The sequence below is a fragment of the Vigna angularis genome, chromosome 11 (genome assembly GCF_016808095.1).
Source record: "Vigna angularis cultivar LongXiaoDou No.4 chromosome 11, ASM1680809v1, whole genome shotgun sequence".
Taxonomy (NCBI): domain Eukaryota; kingdom Viridiplantae; phylum Streptophyta; class Magnoliopsida; order Fabales; family Fabaceae; genus Vigna; species Vigna angularis.
Window position 1 is genome coordinate 25,507,038 of NC_068980.1, and position 22,830 is coordinate 25,529,867.

Here is a 22,830-nt window from a genome sequence, read left to right on the forward strand (position 1 = left end):
GGTAAAACATTCCTTTTAATTGTTTTTACCGTTGGATTTAGCTAAAATTTTAATCCTAAGACCTATTTCTTCACTTTGACCGTTCGGATCATTAATTAAGAGTCTGTACTTGGAGAAATAAGTTCTGCATGTTTGAGTAAATTAATTACCCTTGTTATTGTGTTACTGAGTCCTCTCGGTAAAATATAGATTCTGTTCTATTTGACCGTTAGATCAACCTGAAAATTTGATATATGATTCCTAAGATATATTACTATAATTTGACCGTTCGGATTTGTAATTAGAAGTCTATGTGTTGAGAAATAAATTTCGAAATTTTGAAAAGTATGATGAACACTATATTTTGTTCTAAAGTTATCATGGTAAAAACTTCATATATATTTCATTTACCGTTTCATTGAGCCCAAACTTTAATATGTAGTTCCTAAGATATGTTGATGTATTTTGGCCGATCTATGACCTTTGATTGGTGAAAATATGTTGAGTTATATTCGTTATGGGAAAAATGAGTTTATAATATGAAGTATGATATCTGGCAATATGTTTAATTTATTGACACCAAAACGAGTTATTGTCAATTTATGATTAAAGAATGAACATGATTGAGTTAGGTGGATAAGAGGGTATGAATTGTTGATTTTATGAAATGTTGGAGTGGATATAAGAAATCATTACTTATGAAATGATGTTTACTAATGGGAGTAGTATGTTCGGTTTATACCATGAGAGCTTGATATGAGCAAAGTAACACCCAAGGTTTATGAAAGCAGGCAGAAAGTGGTCTGACCATAAGGCTTTGACATAAACATATGATTCGTAAGTTTTATGAAAGTAGGCAGAAAGTGGTCTGACCATAAGGCTTTGACATAAACATATGATTCTTAAGTTTTATAGAAGCAGACAGAGAGAAGTCTGACCATAAGGCTTCAGAAAGTAAGACATAGTATACAGGTAAGGCTTAAGGAAGCAGGCAGAGAGCGGTCTGACCATAAGGCTTCGTGAGTAAGCATGGTATACTTGTAAGGTTTATGAAAATGAGAAAGATGGTATACTTGCAGAAATACATTATTGAAACATTTATATTATAAGTAGGTTTAATGATTGTATGATATGGTTGGCTTACCCTTATTTGTTTGTGCTATGATCATATAACTCATGTTATATGTGAGCAGATAATGTTACAGATACGGTTGAAAAAGCTTAGAGACGATGAGAGGGATGCGGGGAAAAACTTTCAGGGATTTTTGTAAAAAGAATAAATTTGCATTGAAAAAATATGTTGTGTAAGACTTATAAGTTTAATTTCGAATTTAAGTGGTGAAGACTATATTATTTAAAGTTTGTAAGTTTGGAATTGTACTTTGGAAGAATTGAAATAAAGTTTGATTGTTTATATCAGATATCAAATTAATTTAGTCTTTACTACCAGTAATACCCTTTAAATTATTTGGGGTGTTATAACCAATGCCAGATCTGTGGTCATCGTGAGCCTCCAGAATCTCCTTCACGTCTCTGTCTACGGGGAACATGCCTATTCGGCCACCATTGCGCGTTTCTCCCCCAACGGCGAGTGGGTCGCCTCCGCCGATGCCTCCGGTACCGTCAGGATGTGGGGCACATGAAACGACTTCGTTTTGAAGGAGTTCAGAGTCCTCTCCGGGCGCATCGACCACCTTCAGTGGTCCCCCGACGGCCTCCGAATCGTTGCCTATGGCGAAGGCCTACGATCTTCTCGAAGCTTCTCTGTGTGTGTGTGTGTGTGTGATATTATGTTTGACTTCGTTTATATGTGTGTTGTTGTTCTTACTGAAACATGCTTTGAGTTCTTACTATGCTATGAACCCCCAAAATGAAGCCTTGAGTTCTTACTATGCTTTGTGTGTTGTTGTTCTTACTGAAACAGGCTTATTGGTTGGCTGACAGTGAAGAGATGATGCCTAAGCCAAAGGAGGAGCAAGAAGTGAGGAAAGTGGTGATTAGGAAGGAAAGCTTTGGGGACTCTGAGCTTGAAGGTAGCAGTGGTCAACAAATAATGTCAAGGAGATGAGGATGGTTGTTTACCAGCTTTGGGAACATCAGAAGATCATTTCACAGTGAATCAGTATCTTAAAATTTGAAAAAAAAACAAGTTACCACCTCGGTTACCTAAAAACCGAGGCATAATCCATTCCTTTCAGACTCAGTTCATAACCGAGACATAAAACCTACGTCTTATTACCTCGTCTGTATATGCTTCGGTTGTAAAACCAGTGCGTATAAACAAAAGCAACCGGTGCCATTTCCTCATAATGTAGTAGTGATTGATAAAAAGCAATAAAGATATAGAAAATAACATTTTAAAAATGATGGTTGTTTGAATATAGAGAGACTTTAATATTTAAAGATTTTAATATAAACAGTTTTGTTATCAACAAGTTTTATTATTTTAAATCACATCAACTCTCTAGAAACTATATTTCTAGAGTTCTCATACTTCTTTATATTGTCTAATTGAATAACCGAGACAATATGATTGATTTTAACTGAGTTCTTCAATTTAGACTGATTAGTTTCTCCATTTGAGTAAGTTGAGTTTCAACATTTTTCCTTGATTTTTTATTATTTGTTGCATGTGACCTTGTTCTACTTACATACATATTTTGAGTCATCAATATGAGTCTCTACTGATTAGTTGTTCTAATGGTATGCCTTGATCGTGTTTGTATTGTTCCTATGTGCAAATAAGACATTTTGTGAGCTTGAAAGGGGTTTGGGTTTCTTTTAAGCAAGTTTGTCTTTCTCTGAGGTAAGGGAAGCTAATTACATTGTTTTAGAGTTGTATATGCTTTGAGAATTTCATTTTCATGTTTGGTTTGATGAGAATGGTTGAATTGTTGATTGATTTCGATGTTGCTTGTTGAATTGGTTAATTGGAATTGAATTGGAAAAGTGAGAATCTGATTAATTGAGCCAATTGGTATGTGTCTTGACATTAAAAATTGTTTGTTAACCAAGTACTAAGTAAGGAATACCAATTTGATCACTTGAATAGGTTCCATTTTCACAGATCACTAAATTTTCATCTATTGATTTATAGTATAGCGTTGAGCGATGACAAGCTAGCATTGAGCGCCACTTCCTTGTGCAGGTCTGTGAACATTTTAGCTCTAGACCATTGAACATCATTATTTGTGAATGCTTTAACACTGAGAGGTGGCAAGATATCACTAAGCGTCACTTTTTACTACAGGTTTGGAGCAATTTTGTTCTTGGACGCAAAGCGACAATAGTGTTTTGTTGAACGAGTCTTTTTATGAGGAGAATGATGTTGAACGCCAAAACTGCTGTTTAACGCCACTTTTTATGAAAGGTTTGGTGCTAAGTAGTAGGATTATGCTACCGAGTGCCACCTTCTACAAGAAGCTTGGCGTTGGGTGCCATCTCTGAGTATCAATGCCTATGTTTGTTATTTTCTTCTTCTTTAGTTGTTTGAAATAAATCTTTAATGAATCTTATGTGTGTTTATAGTATTGTGTATTGTCATTTGTGGTGATGATATGATTGTGGACATGGTGATGATGTTCAAAGAATTTCAAAGATTAATACTAACTATCTAATGCAATGTAACTTGAGATAATAAACATGCCTCGTACCTTGTTCACTCACCACTACTATGCAACTAGTTTTTTAAACAAAATTTAAAATGAGAAAGATGAAGTGCAGTTTCACCAATACCACAACTAATTTGTCAACCTAATTAATCATAATGAATTTGATTAATTATGAGATCTTTGTTAATAATCCTAATTTAACTCTAGAAATCATTTACTTTAGTTTGTCAATTTCAAATTATTGTGAAACATATTAACTTTTAGTTAACAATAACAATTAAACTAAATGACATTTCTTTGTAAAATTAGAGATTAATGTAATATTTTTAACAAATCAACAAATGAATAACTCTCATATTATTAACTCTGAAGTAAATATTCAGTCATATTTGTTCAATTATTTGAGTCTACTCATCGTGTAGCACGATAAATAATTACGCAGCCTGATTTTCAAAATGTCAAGACTAGTTATTCTTTGTGGAGCCCTTCATTAATTATTTGTTTTATCCAACAGATGTTTTTTCTTCTTTGTTTTTTGAAAAGAAGAAACTAAGGCCAATCACTTACAGAAAACATGGAAATTGGTCAACAGATTTATAATACAATTATGTTTAATATCCAGTTTTCCCCTTTGAATTCGGACAAGGAAAATTTCCAAAACAATAAACAGCATGGTTGAAAAATAAAAAAAGCAGCCTTGTATTATATGTTTTTCTTACGGTTCTCCATCTTAAAATATGAAAGTCCTAACTAAAGTACGAATTGGTAAAGGCTATTTCTGTTTCTCAAATGAAACGCTGGATTGCTAGTGAAAATTAACGAGAGTTCAGAAAAGTGTAACCAAGCAACATAATTTCTCTGTAATAATAAAAAATATTTTCATTTTATAATTCTAATTAAAATTGTTAATATTATAATTCCGAGCATCAAATTATTTTATATAGGGTCCCGGCGACTTAGTCAAGACAATAAAGAGAGGCGTATGTGAAACTTTTTAATTGTGTTAAAATATTCATTTTGTTTTTCGAAGTATAAGGGAAGGAAATAAATACAAATGAAAAACAATCGAAAAACAAAAATTAAGTTACAATCTTAAGAAGGTTATGTACAAGTAAAAGTTGAGAAACTAAATTTAATGTTAATTTTTTTATGATATATTGTTCTTTATTTTTTATTTAATACTTTCGTACTACTTAAGAGTAGAGACTAAAAATTAAATTAAACGTGTATTTTTCTTTTAACCTTTTGAGATATCTTTTAGACAAGCGTGATAGAGTTATGAATTCTAAAATAAAAATTGTATTACACATGGTCAAGTACCATTTGACCACATTAATATTGGTCTCATTTTAGGACACTATGGTCCAAAAAATAATCAAATATGTTTTATGTAAACATGTTCATTAACTACACTTAAGTAGCTTGGCTGATTACCTATCAGCCTATATTAGAGCTAACAAGGTATTGATTATTCTAAAACTTGGTAGAATATGATCAAACAACAGACTCTGATCAGGTAAATGGTCCATTAAGCCCAAGCCCAAACCCATTAGGTGTCAGCCTATATTAGAGCTAACAAGGTATTAACTATTCTAAAACTTGGTAGAATATGATCAAACAACAGACTCCGATCAGGTAAATGGTCCATTGAGCCGAAGCCCAAACCCATTAGGTAAGACCCACAAGTAATAAATTATAATATAAATAGCATAGTCATTAGGGTTCTCATTAATTACATTTAACCCTTTGTTGACATGTGAGGCTGGCTTGAACATCAAAGTTTCTTCTGTAGACATAACCTCCATTCACCTTATGGAGGGCGAGTATTGAGAAGGAGAAGGACAAGTGCTTTAGAGAGTAAAGGTTGAAGAAGTTCGTGAAGTTGACGTCTTTACAGAGTACCTCTTCATCTCTATAACAACAAAAACAAAGTTACAAAGAGAAACCCTTATTCTCTAGGAGAGTTGAAAAAGTGGTTCCAGAAATAAACCCTTGATTTCCTTAGACCTTGACTAAAGGGCTTGTTCAGGTATGCGCAACAGTCTCACATTGCTTAGGAGTTTGTGACCAAGGACAAGTTAAGTACATCTTTCTCATTTACCTTTTAAGACATCTTTAAGCACAAAATCATGATGAGACTTCAAGTTTCAAAGAAAACAATACCTCAAATGCTATAATTGATCCTAACAAATGTTGTTGTCATAAAGTACTTGAACCTGCATAAAGGGTCAATGGGAGTGGCATCACCCTTGAGGAGTGAGGTGCCACTTAGGTCATCCTAGGTAGCTCCAATTTTCATGTTACCATAGCTTTAAGAATCCATCTTTGTGTATTTGTTAAGAGCTTCTTTCAAAGTCTATATACGGAGACTACTGATCCATCACTTATAAAGGTTTGAACAATTTGGAATATTGTAGTCAATTTGATGTAATTATTGTGTAAGTGAGGAGAGTGCTCTTTGAATGTTCTTATGCTCCTTCCCCATCTTGAACCAAGATTTAAGTGGTGACAACCACCACTCATGTTGAGTTGGACCATTCCCCAAAGGGCATACCATAATCTCCTTCTTCTTCCTTTCCCTTTCTTTTCATCTTTTATTTTTTTCACTTCAAGTCTTTGTCTTATGTTTATTGCTTCTATCACCTTATATATGTTCATGTGTTCTTGTTTTGTGTTCATTTCATCCTCTTAATTGAATAATCTTCTCCTTCTCTTTATTTCTTAGAAGTGCACCTTTACATATGTGTTGGATAAACATAAATGGGTCCCACACCCTAAATTAAGGGTCAATGCTTTTCCATGTTTTGCTCCATGGTTTACTTCATGTTTTACTCCATGCTTTACTCCATGTTTTAAGCTTTGCTGTTTTGGTATTTTGTATGAAGCCCTTCTATAAAAGGGTAGAAGCAAAGAAGTGAAGACACACCAACATAGAAGCAAAAACACAAACCATCGTGAGAGAAGTGAAGCCACGATGAAGGAGAAGAAAAATAGAGAGAGTGTAAGTGTGAGAGTTTTGTATACCATCCGAGAGGGTGAGGTATTTACATAGAGATCCTCAGATTTTGTTGGATAAACATAAATGGGTCCCACACCCTAAATTAAGGGTCAATGCTTTTCCATGTTTTGCTCCATGGTTTACTTCATGTTTTACTCCATGCTTTACTCCATGTTTTAAGCTTTGTTGTTTTGATATTTTGTATGAAGCCCTTCTATAAAAGGGTAGAAGCAAAGAAGTGAAGACACACCAACATAGAAGCAAAAACACAAACCATCGTGAGAGAAGTGAAGCCACGGTGAAGGAGAAGAAAAATATCTCCACTATGAAAGTAGGATTACAGTGTTTCTCTCACTCTCTGAGGATCTCTCAATAAATATCTCACCCTCTCGGATGGTATACAAAACTCTCACACTTACACTCTCTCTATTTTTCTTCTCCTTCACCGTGGCTTCACTTCTCTCACGATGGTTTGTGTTTTTGCTTCTATGTTGATGTGTCTTCACTTCTTTGCTTCTACCCTTTTATAGAAGGGCTTCATACAAAATACCAAAACAGTAAAGCTTAAAACATGGAGTAAAGCATGGAGTAAAACATGAAGTAAACCATGGAGCAAAACATGGAAAAGCATTGACCCTTAATTTAGGGTGTGGGACCCATTTATGTTTATCCAACAAAACTCCCCCATAAACTTAAATGGATCTTCTTTCCCATCTTTGCATCTTGACTTAGTTGAAAAAAGGTACTACGACACCAGCACCTTCACAACAATCTTCAACCTTCTTGGTCTGATATGATGACTTTCTGTTGATGTGGTCTTTTCCTCCAACTTCTTTTTGGGATCTACCATATCAGGGTGTACAGTTCCATTCTTCTGATCTCTCTTCAAGAATCTACATTCTGGCTTCTTGTGACCATCTTTTCCACAATAAAAGCATGTCAGACCTTTGGAACGAGACTTGAATCTTCCTCGTGACTTTTCACGTTTTCCTTTGCTTCTGTTTCACTCCTTCCTCTATTCTCAACAACATTGGCTTCTGAGTGACTACTCGATCCCCTTTCTTTCCTTCTGGATTCTTCATTCAGTAAACTGTCTGTGATGTTATCCAGACTGAGCTTTCCATCTGGTGCTGAGTTACTGAGAGTGACCACCAACGTGTCCCAACTCTCCGGTAGAGAACTAAGGAGTAAAAGAGCTTGTAACTCGTCATCAATCTTCATATCCGCCTTCATTAGTTGGTTCACAATACCTTTGAAGGTGTTGAGATGCTCAATCATATTCTGGTCGTCAGTGTACTCCAACTTTACGAGTCGTCTGACTAGGTGAGCTTTGTTCCTAGGAGTCTTCTTTTGAATCATTGATTCAAGCTTTGTCCATAACTCATACGCATTGGTATAAGTCGATACATGCTCAAAGAGACTTCTGTCGATGTATTTCCGAATCATAGCCACTGTTTTACGATTCAGAATCTCCCAGTCTTTTTCGGCCTTCCCTTCTGGAATTTCCGGATTTGTGATCGGTTCATACAAATCCTTGCAGTATAGATGGTCTTCCATCATCGGCTTCCAGTAGGAATAATTATCTGCAGTTAGCTTGAACATGTCTCCTTCCATCTTGAGTTTTACAGGATTCTGACTTTTTCGAACTGGTAGCTCTGATACCACTGTTGGGAAACAACGGTACTTGTTCCCTCCTCTGTGAATCCCTCAATGGGCACTATGCGGAAGCGTAAAATGAAAGCGTAGAGAAAAATAACACCTGAAATTTTAACGTGGAAAATCCTCTCGGAAAAAACCACGGGACCTAGTCCAGAAAAATATCTCCACTATGAAAGTAGGATTACAGTGTTTCTCTCACTCTCTGAGGATCTCTCAATAAATATCTCACCCTCTCGGATGGTATACAAAACTCTCACACTTACACTCTCTCTATTTTTCTTCTCCTTCACCGTGGCTTCACTTCTCTCACGATGGTTTTTTCCGAGAGGATTTTCCACGTTAAAATTTCAGGTGTTATTTTTCTCTACGCTTTCATTTTACGCTTCCGCATAGTGCCCATTGAGGGATTCACAGAGGAGGGAACAAGTACCGCTGTTTCCCAACAATATGTACAACTTTATATTTATCTTAATGTCCAAAATCTTTCTTTTCACTTTCTTAAGAATGTAAGATGGACTTTTATATGTTACCAATGAGGACATAATATAATATAACTATAACTATAAAATAAATCATATATATTTAAATGATTATCCTTCATTTCTTAGCTATTTTTCTTTAATGTAAATAACTATATTGTCTGGATGAATTTCGGCTTGCATTTTATTTTACAACCTTCACTATTACAAAATGGGCTTTTGATGACGGTTAAAACGATCCTCCAACGACAATTTTTAAACTGTCGTAAATATAGTCATCGCTAAAAGTCTGGACAAAATAACAATGATTTAAATGACCATCGTTAAAAAATTGAAAACCATGACGATTTGATGTTGTCTGTCGTTAAATACAATTTTTTTAAAGTAAAAATGTCAATTCTTCAAATGCTTTAAACTATCTTTGAAGCAGGGTTGACCTTTGAAACAATATCAACAAAACAAATTAAAACCCCACTCATACTAAAAAAATAAAAATAAAATAAAAAAACTTGCCTAGGAGTGTGAACACAAGGGTAAGAATAATATGTCGCGAGACATAAGTGAACAAGTGATGACCAACAAAAACGTGCGAGATGGTAGCAAGAATGCAAACAAACATATAACAAAAATGTAGGTGAACGACGATGAGCAACATCATAAGTAGAACATGTAGTAATGGTGGCAGACGTTAACGACAAAATGAGTGACGACCAACAATAGCAACATAAGCGGCGACATTGCATTTAGTAGTGACAACAATGTAGGTATTGAGAAGGGTGGACAATGACACAAGATGCTGAGAAGAGTGACGATGAGAGAAAACTCATGTTTGTGGGAGCGGGAAGCAAAAATAGAAATATGAACAAATGTGTAGAGGTAAAAAAACAACAGCCTTCAAAAAAATTATTAAAGTAACCTATTTGTCCTTATCTTTTTCTTTCCGGTTTCTTCCTCCTCCGCAAATATATCCATATCTTCCCTTCTTCTTCCGGAAGTGCCCCTTCTTTTTCCTCTAATGACACACCCCTATTTTCCATTTATCACCTTCTTTATTCATTCACACACCTCTTTCATTCTTCAACTTCATATTTTTTTCCTAAAAATATATTATATATTATGTAATTTAGAATATATATATATATATATATATATATATATATTTATTTTGTATTTTAGATTGTATTTTTTGGAATATGCAAAATAAAAAATAATTTTAGATTACACAATTTAAAATAATTTTTTATTTCAATTCAAAATAATTTACAAATTTTATATTTTGAATTATGTATTCTAAAAGGTCGCTTGATTGTATACCATATAACTCAAAATAAAAATCCTAAACTAAAAGGTAAAATTAGAATTTTCAAATGTATACGAGTGCTTGATGAAATTGTGGAGGTCCAGTAAGGCCACGTTTTTTTCTTCCATTGGTTGTTTGTTAATATGAAAGTAACAACAACGTCTATAGAATTTAAAATACAAGAAAAATAAAATATTATTGGTAAATATAATGAGATTATTATTGTTTTGAGAAGGAAAAAACATTATTAGATAACTCTCTAAAAATGGCAGCAAACACTTCAATGCCATGAAAACACTTACAGTTACAAATCAAACATGTTACAATCAAGAGGGAAGACTTAACCCAATGGAAAACAAGAAAGAAATAAAAAGTTTATAATACAAGAAAATTATTTATACAAATGAATCCAATTTGGTTGGAATGTCTCTAACCTCTCTTTTGCAAGTAAGAAGAATCGATGTTTACAGGATAAAGATCTGCTGCAGAAGTAGATGAGGAAGTCCATTGCTCATCCTTTGAGATACTCAACTCTTGGTAGTATTGCCTCATTTTCTCCATCTTCTTCTCTTCCAAATCATTTTCCTCTGAAAACACTTCCTCAATAACAGTTCTTCCTTCCAGCATGCTTACCACTGATGACATGTTTGGCCTACGTTGTGTAGTAACATTCGTGCACAACAGAGCCACCCTTATCAAGACTAACACCTCCTCTTTGTTGAAGTCTGTGCCCAATCTTCTATCAACTAGCTCCATTAGATCACCTTTCTCTTTCAACAGATTTGCCTGCAAAATACAACATTAGTATTATCAAAGACAGTTCAAATCAACACTAGTTGAAAATGCTTACCCATTCAAGAATGGAGAACGATTGTTCTTTTGGACGGTGAATGGTATTGTTCCTTCCATTTATAATTTCCAAGACAACAACTCCAAAGCTATAGACGTCTGCTTTATCAGTCAAATAACCATGCATGGCATATTCTGGAGCCATATATCCACTATAAGATGAAAATGAAAAAGTTTATCAGTTGCATCACATAATAATCCTTTCTCTTTCTTCTAAGTCACTTATCTCAATAAGATTCCTATTATTTCTCTATGAAAGTAAGAAAGAAGGCATAGGAGCTTACTATGTTCCAGCTATTCGGGTGCTAATATGAGTATTTTCTTCCTCATCCAGTTTGGCCAAACCAAAGTCTGATATCTTTGGGTTGAGATCTTTATCAAGCAACACATTAGTGGTCTTGATGTCTCTATGAACAACCTTCAATCTTGATTCTTCATGGAGGTATGCCAAACCTCTAGCAATACCAATACATATCTTGTATCTTGTTGCCCAGTCCAATCTTATTTGGTGTTCTTCAGGTCCTTCATTGGTAAAATCATAGAAATCAGACCACACAACCATATTGTCATATTCATTACTTAATATATAAAATAAATGATAATAAGTAAAATTTGATGATATAATAAGGAGACTTACCAAATAAAGCACGAGCAAGGCTATTGTTTTCCATATATTCATATACCAATAAGAGTTGATCACCCTCCACACAGCATCCATAAAGTTTAACAAGACAAGGATGTTGCAAAGCAGAAATCATGCCTATCTCTGTTATAAACTCACGATTTCCTTGCTTTGATTTAGAAGAAAGTTGCTTCACTGCTACTAGTGTTCCATCTGATAGACATCCCTGCATTTACCATGTATACAGAGTTATTGCAATGTAAAATGTGAACTTGTATAAATGTGTGCTAATATAGACAATTTAATACATAATGCAAAATACCTTGTACACAGGACCAAATCCTCCTTCTCCAATCTTATTTGCAGCATCAAAGTTGTTTGTTGCTACTTTGATTTCTCTTAAAGAAAACAAACCGGTTCGCAGGTCTAAACTCCTTATCTCTGTTAATTGAGGTAGAAGAAATGTCAGAGACCTTTTACAATGACAATTTTTCATGTTTACGCTCTCTTGAGTGCAAGCCTGCTACTTGATACTTAGCAAGAAAGCCAGTAGTCTTAAAGGTTAAATAATAAGATAAACCAATCAAGGCACATACTCAATCTTACAGAACATGAAAAAATTTCATTTTTTTTCACATTCATAAATCTGTGTTTTAGAATAATGTTTGATTGATAATCATGACAATAATTAAAGGAATTTCTTTGCTTACCTTTTTCTAAAGAATTTTTCTTTCCTAGACATCCTTTCCACCAAAGAATACCAAGTACAATGATGATAACTATTGCTACTGCAACCACAATTCCAGCCACAGCTCCTGCAGATATGCCACTTCCATTTTCTGAGGGTGGTGTAAAGTCTGTTTGATACAAGAGACATTAGATGATAATATCTAGACCACATAGTATGATCATAATAAACTTTTATAGCAAATAACAACTCACTAGGTTCCACTTGTATAGCTGATATAAGAGGACCATATACTGATCTAAATGGGAGACTAGTTGTCCCTTTTCCAGCCCAATACAAACGTATCTCCAAAGTACTATTACTCACAACTGCAGTGAAGGGTTTTTTTATTGCTTTACCAATTCCTCCTGCTTCTTCTACAATATTGAAGTCCTTCTGCACCAGCTCTCCCTGCAACATTTAATTCAAATCTTAATGGTTCATGATGAATACAAGCCTTAAATGTTTCAATCTTCTTACTGTTTAAAATATTGTAGCAAATAGTAATTGGTTTGATTAATGAAGTTTCCATGGAGACTATAAAGTGGAAAATATACACTTATTAAGATATTTATGTAAAATATGAAAGATCTTTATGAAAAAGGTAAAAGTGTTAACCATATACATATCTATACCTGAATATAGATGTCAAATACTCGTCTTCCTAAACTGTTAAATGTTTGATCATTAATAAACATGATTTCTGCAAAATGTAGATTAACTGTGTAGTTTCCATTTCCCAAGCAAAATCCATAGTAAGTTAGAGAAGTGGGAGAAACTCGTGCATCCATGTAGAGATCAGCTTTGTCCACAGAAAGAGATGATTTATTTTGCGAGATAGAATAGTCGCCAGCATCCATAAAGTTACCAGTAGTGATAAATGCCCAATTTTTTGATCCACTTCGGTGAAATCTAGCTGGACCTCCATTATCTAAATCATCATCATATGTGCTTTTGCCTTCTGTTATCATCTTTCCACCACAATTTATATGAAGGGAGTATGAGCCTAGGACAAACATGACAAGGTCAGCAATGATGAAATTAAGAAAAGAAGATCTTCAAAATGGCACCAAACTAAACCTAAATGTATTGTTTGTATTATCATAAAATGTTAAGTGATTTCACATTACTAACTTTTAGAGTACCAAAATAATAATTTGTACACAAGCATGGTAGTTTTGGTTTCCTTTACTTCATGAAAGGATTCAAATAAATATTTATAAAAGGTTTCTTTGAAGAAACTTACTTTTCTGACAGACATTGTTTCCCAGGCAAGCAGCTGTTCCTCTGAGAAAATGATCGAAGGGGTGAAATGAATTAGCTTAATATCATCAAAGCCAATATAAGATTCCTAAGATAATAAATTGAAAAACTATATACTTGTAATAAAAATAGTAAACTTACGAGTCATTGTGCGTTTTGGAGCTAGAAAACAAGTTCCTGTGACATATAACAGAAGACTATGAGTTATACTCTTCAATTTGAAACCAAAAATGCACATAACTACAAGGATTCTTACACATTTCCATTCTGACATGTAGGACTCCCTTGGATTGTGAAGTTGTTATATGAAATATCTCTGCATACAAGTTATAAAACCATTAATCCAATAAAGAAGAGGCAGAATCAAACTACAAAGCAATAAAAGTTTCAAAAATATTTCTTTACTACGAATAGGTGAACTATTCCTGTACGTAGGATTTGAAAGAGAACTTACATATTGTCAGCTTTATATGTCCATGCAGGTACTTCTCCATTGAGAAGATTTCCAGTTAAATATCTACGTTACATTAAATATGAAGGGATTAATATACAGAACCTAATATTTATTGATGATCCAACATTAAGTAAAATAAGCTAACCATCCTTAATTACACCCATTTACCAGTGTTCTTGTTCTCTGTAAAGTATACTCTGAATTAAACGTAAAATTTACTTAAATATCATCTAATTAAATTTAAGAGATTTATTCTTTTTTTGTATTGAATAACTTAACTCAATTATGATTGGGTTGAGTTGATCACCAATGATTCAAATAAACCATCACCTCTCAATAGAAAAATCATATCTTGAAACAAACCATTTTATTATTTTTTTGGTTTTTATAAGGTAGCAATAATACTAATAATATATATATATATATATATATATATATATATATATATACTTAATAAAAAAAATTGATATGATAAAACAAAATAAAAATGAATTAAAGCTGAGGTATTACATGTAATCAACATTTCTCAGGGCTTCATAGTCATTTGGAATTGGTCCAGTCAATTTGTTAAAGCTGAGGTCTCTGAAAAGGAAACATATTTAGAATGAGTTTGAATGCAGTAGAAGAAAATGGTCAAAGCAAAGAATTTCTGCAACTTAAAGGAGTGTAATTCTGAAATAAAAAGGATATAGAAGCTGCAAAATAAACTAAACAATATCAGAGAAAATGTACAATCAAACAAAGTTGAAAAACATGTACTTACAAGTTTTTCAAGGTTGTCATTGTCCCAAGATATGTTGGTAGAGTTCCATTGATATTGCAATTCCTCAAAATCCTGGGAAAAACCAAATGGATAGGATTATGTTATTAGAGCCTCTTGCTTGACTTCTTCTAATTTTATTCCATGAAAGAGTTAAAGATTTAAACTCACAGATATTTCAACGTCATGTTATTAAGTTGTGGAAAAGTTGACTGTTCAGACCCATTCAGATCACTAATTCTCCTGCATTTCACATTGGAAAAATAGTTAAGGAAACACAGTTGAAACTATCATTGGTTTTGAAACTTTGCTTACTAAACAAATTCATACATACAAGTCAGTTAAGTTTTTCAGAAGTGAGATTCCAGAAGGAAGAGGCCCATCGAATCCACTCCCTTGAATCACTCTGTCAAACCATAGTAATCATTAATAACTTCAGAAAATAAGACAAACTGATTCAATCAATAGAAGCATAATTAAATAGAAATGAAGGGGTGTTCATACAGTTTTTGGAGACTTGTCCAACTTTGAATAAAATCAGGTATCTTCCCAGAAAACTGATTGTCCCCAAGTCGACTGCATAATTCAAGGGTTAAAATATAAGCAAGGGTTACATTAAGTTCAAAAACAATTTTTTAAACTAGTCATCATTGAATAGTATAATAAAGATTTAAGCTTACATATCCTGCAATGTAGTGAGCTTGTTCAATGATTCAGGTAACTCTCCAGTAAAATTGTTAGAGGAAAGTAGCCTGCATATAATTGATAACAGCAAACAAGAACAAATTATGAATTTAAGCCATGGAAACCAAAGTAGAAGATTCCAAAATATATGTAAATGACAGATAAATTGAAGTGCTTACAGTCTTTGAATTTGGGGTAGATTCCCAAGCTCAAGAGGAAGAGCTCCAGATAGTTGATTGGCCTCCACGACCCTGCCAATCTCAAGATAAAGCACAGTTCCATCATATGACTCTTCAAATTTCTTTCATAATAATTTCATGTGTATGAAATGGAAAATTTTTCTTTGATAATTAACAGAAACTCACAAACTTTGAAGAGTGGATATGTTTGCTATCTCTTTTGGTATTGAACCCGTTAATCGATTTCCGAGGAGGGAACTGTTATGATCAAGAAACATGTTACCATCATAGATTATCTTGTTGCAATGTATAGATAACAAATACCCAGTTTCACAAAACATGTAACCTAACATGCAACAAAACATAGGTGTAATGCTCTAAGTGCTATTGATATTTCTGTCTTGCTAAAATTTGATTTGCATCTCTCAAGAACCAAAACCACCTTAAATATCAGCATTTAAAAGTCTGTGTTAAATTTATGTTTATGTTATATACAATATATATTACCATCATGTGATGGTCAAGTATTCTATAATACATTGATGATTTTAAGTTCTAAAAAAAGACAGGAAAATCATACATGTTGACAAGTTTCGTGGTGCCCCATTCTTTGGGAATTGAGCCGTTCAGGTAATTGCGACTAACGTCACTGCAACAAAGAATGTGTTGTCATGCAAAACAATTCATAGATGTTTGCAACACTGGTAAAAATAAGCAAATTTTTCATCTGGAATTGAATTTGAGAAAAGTTAAGGATTACTTACAATTCTTGTATGAAAGGCAATCTGAACAGATCTTGAGGGAGATTGCCTGGGAGATTTTGTGCTTTCAAAATTCTACACAGTTATTTATCATCGAAATGGTTAATCTTCTAAATCGATTAAGTTATCTACATTATTCTATCTTTCTTTCATTCCATTTTTTAATTGAAATGTTTCTTTGTAACACTTCAAAATTTAATCTTGTATCACAACTAAAATTATTAAACATAAATCTAAAATACAATTTATGCATTAAAAACTATAAATTTTAATAGTACAATGCATAAACTAATATAACAGAAGTTTATCTCAAAACCCTACATTTTCAATCACAATTAGAACATATAATTTTAACATTTTTTAACTGTGTTCAGGATTAAGTGTTTCATCAAAAAATTATGTAATTGGATTAACTGAACTTAAGCTGAAACTATTCATAAAAATCAGATTTTAAATCCTGATAGAAGCTAAACATTTTAGTCAAACAGCTTCACCAAAAAGATCTTGTATGTTATGTTTGAAATACAACTATTTGCTGTGTGCACATTGAATATGATCTTTATGATAAAAAAAGGAAACTAAGAAACGTTAAGACTTAGCTTTCAGTGTTTCAAAAGCTATGGTAAAGTAGAGAAATATACAATTGATAGACACCCCCACATGTCACAGACAAGTTGAAAAAAAAAACAAACATGTTGCAGAATCATCAAGGTGGTGGGTTTAGAAAAGTCAAAGGTGAAAAATTAATGAGTCATTTACTTTTGTCATGAAGCAGTATATTATGTACTGCAGAATAATTGAGCACCTCAAAGTTGACTGAAGCCATTCATGTGGACCTTTATTTTGTTTACACTACATTTATGGCACATGGTGTTACAGTCTTCGATCTTTTGGCTAGTTTTACAGATTACTTCAAACTGCAGCATTATTTAACTCAGTTTAATTTTTATTTTCATCCTGGATTTTTCTTCTGATATAATAGGGAATCTTTATGCAGAAACCTTTTCCAAATATGTTAAAAACATGATTCACTATTTTTTTATCCACTCCCTACTCTTTTTTAATAATTTTTTATCTTTTTTTATGTGATATAATTTTTCTCTCTAATTATATATTTAATTTCATTGATATAAAAAGAGAAACAATTAATTATAGTAAGAACATTGAGAGAATGTAATTATACATAGTTAACTTATATTAGTATAATTTTAAGAGTTATCTTATTTATGTGTTTTGTAATTAATTTTTTCCCTCCACATTAATTGAATAAAATATATAATTAAAAAGGTATATTATCTTCAAATTTAAAACCTAAAGAATGAACATTATTATTTTGTCAAAATACTAAAAAGAGTGATAAGGATTTGGAAAAGGAGAGTCAGAAAAATATATTAAAATCAAAGCAACTTTATTGACTTTTCTCGAAATTATAGTGAATGACTAAGCATTGAAGGATATTTATGATGATAGGTTGAGATGAAACTATTTTTCCATTGTTTTGTTAACTTTTGTTACATAATTTAATTTATATATTAATTAAATTACTTAATGTAAAATTTTATCATCAAACAAAGTTGTAAGTGAGAAAAAAAGTAGGTGTTAAAATATCTTTTTTCTGGTTCTAAAAAGCAATGTGATGAAGAACCTATGAAGAACATTGATCACAATTACCCTATCACAGACTAAAAAACCTATGAAGAACATAGAGAATATGAGTAAGAGATTTACATGTTGGTGACATGACAAACTGTGTCATTGTTATAAGAGCAATTGCATCTTAATTCATTTTCACTCCCTTTTACTTGTACTACAGATGTCCAATTACGTTCTCCACTGCAAGGATCTACGCTGAAATCCCAGTCCTTCTTCCCAAGTGTCCTAGCTACATCTTTCAGAGCTTCCACTGTCATCACAAAATCATCAGTAACTCATCTGATACCAATTTCTTATATGAAACCATGTCCATGATTATGAACTTCACTCACACAGAGAAACAAAAAGATTCACTATGAGGAGTGGTGAAAGCTATTCACATACCTTCATCTTGTGGAAGAGTGGCTCCAGAAGCTAAGGAGGCAAAGCAAAACACAGCAAGGAGCAGAAGGAATAAGAAGAAACGAGGGTAACTCACCCTCATGGTTACTCTTTCTGATTTGATGAATGAACAGTATTATTAAACCTTGGAGTTTTTGAGAAGGGATTCAGGAACATATATCACCACCAGTGTATATAATAACGTGATAGAGAAAGATATTGAGTGATCAAACAGGAACGCAGACCAAGACTTGAACTTTTTTGGTGAGAAATTGAATCAGACAATCTCACACGTTGTTAAAAATGTAAAGGGTGTTTGCAGAAAGATGTATGTCTGTGCTGATTAAGACAAAGTCAACTTCACAAGTGGTGGTTCATTTGTATAATTTAATGAATATAATGATATAAAATAGCAATGATTTTAGTTTCCACGAGATATTATAAGAGATAAACATTACTGAAAAATATACAAGAATCGAAGCCACTGAACACTGTTCTTTTATAGATAAATCTTAGAGTGGTTGTTGACAGCATGAAACAGTTGGCTTTGTCAACTTTTTCGTACAAATTTCCATATTGTAAATGAAAAAGAGGACATGAATTTGTCAGTTTATGCAGAAAACACGGTTGTGAAATTAATGTATGCTATCACGAGCTGACACAAGTTGTTTTATCCAAAAGTTTAATATTTTTATTAGAATTTTGCTTGTGTATATATTTTTACACTGTCAATCTTCACGAATAATTCCTTCTGTAATTTTAAAATACATATTGTAAAATTTGATTAATCTGTTTCTGACAGTTTGAATGAATGTGGGATAAGTTTTTTCATTGCTAAAACAAGTATTGTTATAAAATATTTCTGGTTTAAAGAGTTGGAACAAGTTACAATGTGCGATGCATGATTGAGCTTTGGCAAGTTCACTGGTTTTGGTTTTCCCTGGTTTTGATTCTTCTTTGCCTGCTAACCTAAAAGGTGTGGGTCCCTCTTATTTTTCTTCTCTTCTTTTCTTTTTAAATTTCTTCTCTTCTTTTCTTTTTTAAATTTCTTCTCTTCTTTTCTTTTTTAAATTTCTTCTCTTCTTTTCTTTTTTAAATTTCTTCTCTTCTTTTCTTTCTTAAAGTAGTTTCATTTTCCATATTTTCTTGTCGGCTACGGCAATTGTTTCCATCAAAATTTGGAAACGGACTCAATGATTTTTTCTAAGGAAAGTTACTTAGTTAATTTTTATGTTTAAATAATTAATTTTAATTTTTGATAATAAAAAATATAAAAGTAATTAATTAAAATTGAGTAAAAATAACTAAAGTTACTTGTCTTTTCTATTAAAATTCACTACATCATTTCCTGAAACTTCTTTCCCTAGTTGTAACCAATAAATTCCTCAATCTTATCAAAAACAGAAGTTACGAGGAATAAACCTATAAGAGCGTGATTGCAGTGTTTAAATGCTGTTATTCAGTCAGACAACAATGTAGCTTTGATGAAGACTTGATCGAGTAACAAACAACTCTGTTCCATTCACTTCTTTATACCAATAAAAATAATTTATATTACAATAATCTAATTTAAATTTTATGTGTTAATGGTTGGATAAACAAGTTCATTTAAGACACTAACAATTACGAGAGTTTTATTACTTTAATTGAGCCAATCCAACTCATTTATTCGAGTATGTTATGGGAATGATTGTAGAGAATAAAATTAGTACTTAGTAATTACTTATTTCATATAAAAAAATTTGCTTTATTTACTTGGTATCCATATGTAAAATATTTGAATGTTTTTTAAACTAAGGAAATATTTTTTTTTAAATGCTAAATAAAATTATTTAGAAATTAGTCTTTAAAATATAATTAAAACTAGATAAAAGTAATAATTTTAAAATACAATTAAAATAAAATTGTAATATAAAAATATTAATACAAATAAACTTTTCCCTTCTAAAAATTAAATTTAAGTGAGTTAAACAAAAATACGAGAGTTTTAAAAAAAGTGAGTTAAACAAAAATATGAGTTTTAAAAAAACTTAATTACCTACGTATGAACAAAACAACAACAAAAATTCTTGGATAAATTACTCATAGATAACTATTACCTACAAATTTTAGAAATCTATAAGTAAATTCATACGTAATTATGTATAGGTAATTATGTATGAGCAAATATACGTAATTACATATAATTTATCTACAGATTTATTCTTACCTAACGTTTTCAGAAGCTTTAATGAAATTGGTCCTTTTTTACAATACTTATTTAGTCTTAGACATATTGGAAAAGTCCTCATATACTTGAAAATAATTATTGCAATGACGTAATATATGGAATTTATAATATAATCAAGAGTGCCATTAAATCAAAATTCAACATGTTTATATTTAAGTTCAACAATAAAAAATACAAAGCATCATACAATTCTAAGTAAGATGACAATTAATCGGATCAGATATAGATAGTATCTATCTACAACTCGATCCATAAAATAAAAACTTCATCCACAATCCACCTATTATTCGCGCAGGTATTTGATTCAAAAAAATCCGCATATATTTTAAAATTCGCGGATATCCGCAAATGTAAAAAAATGTATATTTTGTTTATTTTTAAAATAAAATTACAAAATAATATATATAATTTAATATAAATAAAATAAAATATAAACTAAATTTTAATTAAATTTCATCTAATAAAATATAAATTAATTTTATTTAAAATAAAATTAAATATAAATTAAATTATTATTTTTATTTTTTGTGGTTAACGAGTATCGTGATCGGGTAGTATAATATCTGCACCCAACCCGTTTATAAGTGGATATTAAAATTTCTACAACACGTGGATAGTAAATATTCACGGATACCAACTATTCATTGCAGATTTTATCCACAGATATTTGTGACACAAATTTTTTTGTCATTCCAAATCGCAAGTCACTCCTAGATTAGAAAAATATTCTTTCAACAACTTAATTTTGGTTAATTTATTGAGTACTTTTTATACAAGTCACTTCTAAATCAAGTATTTTTTCCCAATTCATTCATTGTTCAAACAAGTATTCTTTCAACAAACACTATAATAAAATCCTTGCAGATCCACTTACAACATGTGACATAGCTACACCTCACTGTTGTTCATTAATACGACCATGTGTTACCGTTTGCCACTAACCACCAACTCTAAGCATATTGCAAGCTTCACAACTCGCACTCGAAGAAGTAGCGCTAGTCGTATACCCAAGCATGAACTAGGCTACTCATGAGAGCACCATTGCGCGCGACCCACTCATTCTAGAAGCATCAATGAAGCAAACACGACAACAATCCAGATCTAAAACTGCCAGACCTCACCAGAAAACATAGTAGCAACCATGAATGACGACATTGAACGATGACATGGAAGATATGGTCTCCAACACTACAAGTTTGTGCCTCTATCCTACTTCGGTTCTGACATCGTACCCACTGAATTATGCATTGCGAGAGTGATAGTGGGAGCACAAATGAGAGTGACAACAATGACAGGAGCGCGAACGAAAGAGACAACAATGAGAGCTTGACCCAAAACTACGATGAGAAATCAAGTCACAACGATGATCACGAGGGCAGGGAGGAGACAATAGCCACCTAGGTTATGACACCATTTGTTACCACTTAATGTAAATATTTAATTGTTACTAATTTATAAAATCTAAGAACTAATTGAAATCATTTTAAACGAAATGATTAAATTAAGATTTCAAAACAAATACGAGGACTATCCAAAATTTAAATCTAATAAAAAAAATAAAATATTTAAAACATTAATTATTTTTATAATCTCAATAGAATAACAAAAAAAATTACTAACATGGCATATATGACATGTGTTATAATGTGAAGAGCTAGTCCATGAAACAAATTTAATGTACCTAGTAATGAGTCATTTAATCTTCAACTTTATTTTTTACAGCCAAATGCATGAATATTCAACTATCATTATTTCTTCTAACAAACTTGATGTAATTAAATAAAGTTCACTCTTTAACATGGTAAAACAAATAAATATTTAAACTTATTGAAAAAAATCATTCTTTATAAAACCATAACAAAATAACATAAAAAATAAAAAAGAAAACAAAAGTAGTACTTTCTGTATGCAACTTTCACAATTTATTAAAAGAAAATACTACTTACTTAAAATTGTTAAAAAAAATACATACAAAGAAATCATGTTTTCTATGCACAAACTTAATAAAATAATAAAAGAAAACCATTGATTTCATATGCATATCAATTACTAAATTAAAAAAAAAATCTCCATACACTGCTTCAATAAGATGATAAACTAAATTGTACAAAAAACAATGGAAAATACAACTTTTACAAAAAGAAAAAACGAAATTGTTCTACATTGATGACTTCCTTACAGTAAAATAATTAAACTCATGATTATAAAACACTTACAAATAAATTTTAAAAATTTGTCCTA

General features: G+C 31.9%; 1 protein-coding gene across 1 annotated transcript; it reads right to left on the reverse strand.

Annotated features, from left to right (window-relative positions):
• Positions 1–10,292: 10,292 nt before the first annotated feature.
• Positions 10,293–18,783, reverse strand: LOC108332998 (probable leucine-rich repeat receptor-like serine/threonine-protein kinase At3g14840). The gene is made up of 24 exons (XM_017568303.2): positions 18,363–18,783; positions 18,054–18,228; positions 16,329–16,400; positions 16,145–16,213; positions 15,751–15,822; positions 15,565–15,636; positions 15,382–15,453; positions 15,206–15,277; positions 15,036–15,107; positions 14,873–14,944; positions 14,705–14,776; positions 14,452–14,523; positions 13,942–14,004; positions 13,744–13,803; positions 13,629–13,664; positions 13,471–13,511; positions 12,860–13,230; positions 12,440–12,635; positions 12,208–12,354; positions 11,820–11,938; positions 11,513–11,723; positions 11,160–11,397; positions 10,877–11,027; positions 10,293–10,812 (listed from the first exon to the last, which is right to left on the reverse strand). The coding sequence occupies exons 1-24, from the start codon at positions 18,460–18,462 to the stop codon at positions 10,456–10,458; spliced, it is 2,982 nt and encodes a 993-aa protein (XP_017423792.1). The 5' UTR covers positions 18,463–18,783; the 3' UTR covers positions 10,293–10,455.
• Between the last annotated feature and the right edge of the window lie 4,047 nt (positions 18,784–22,830).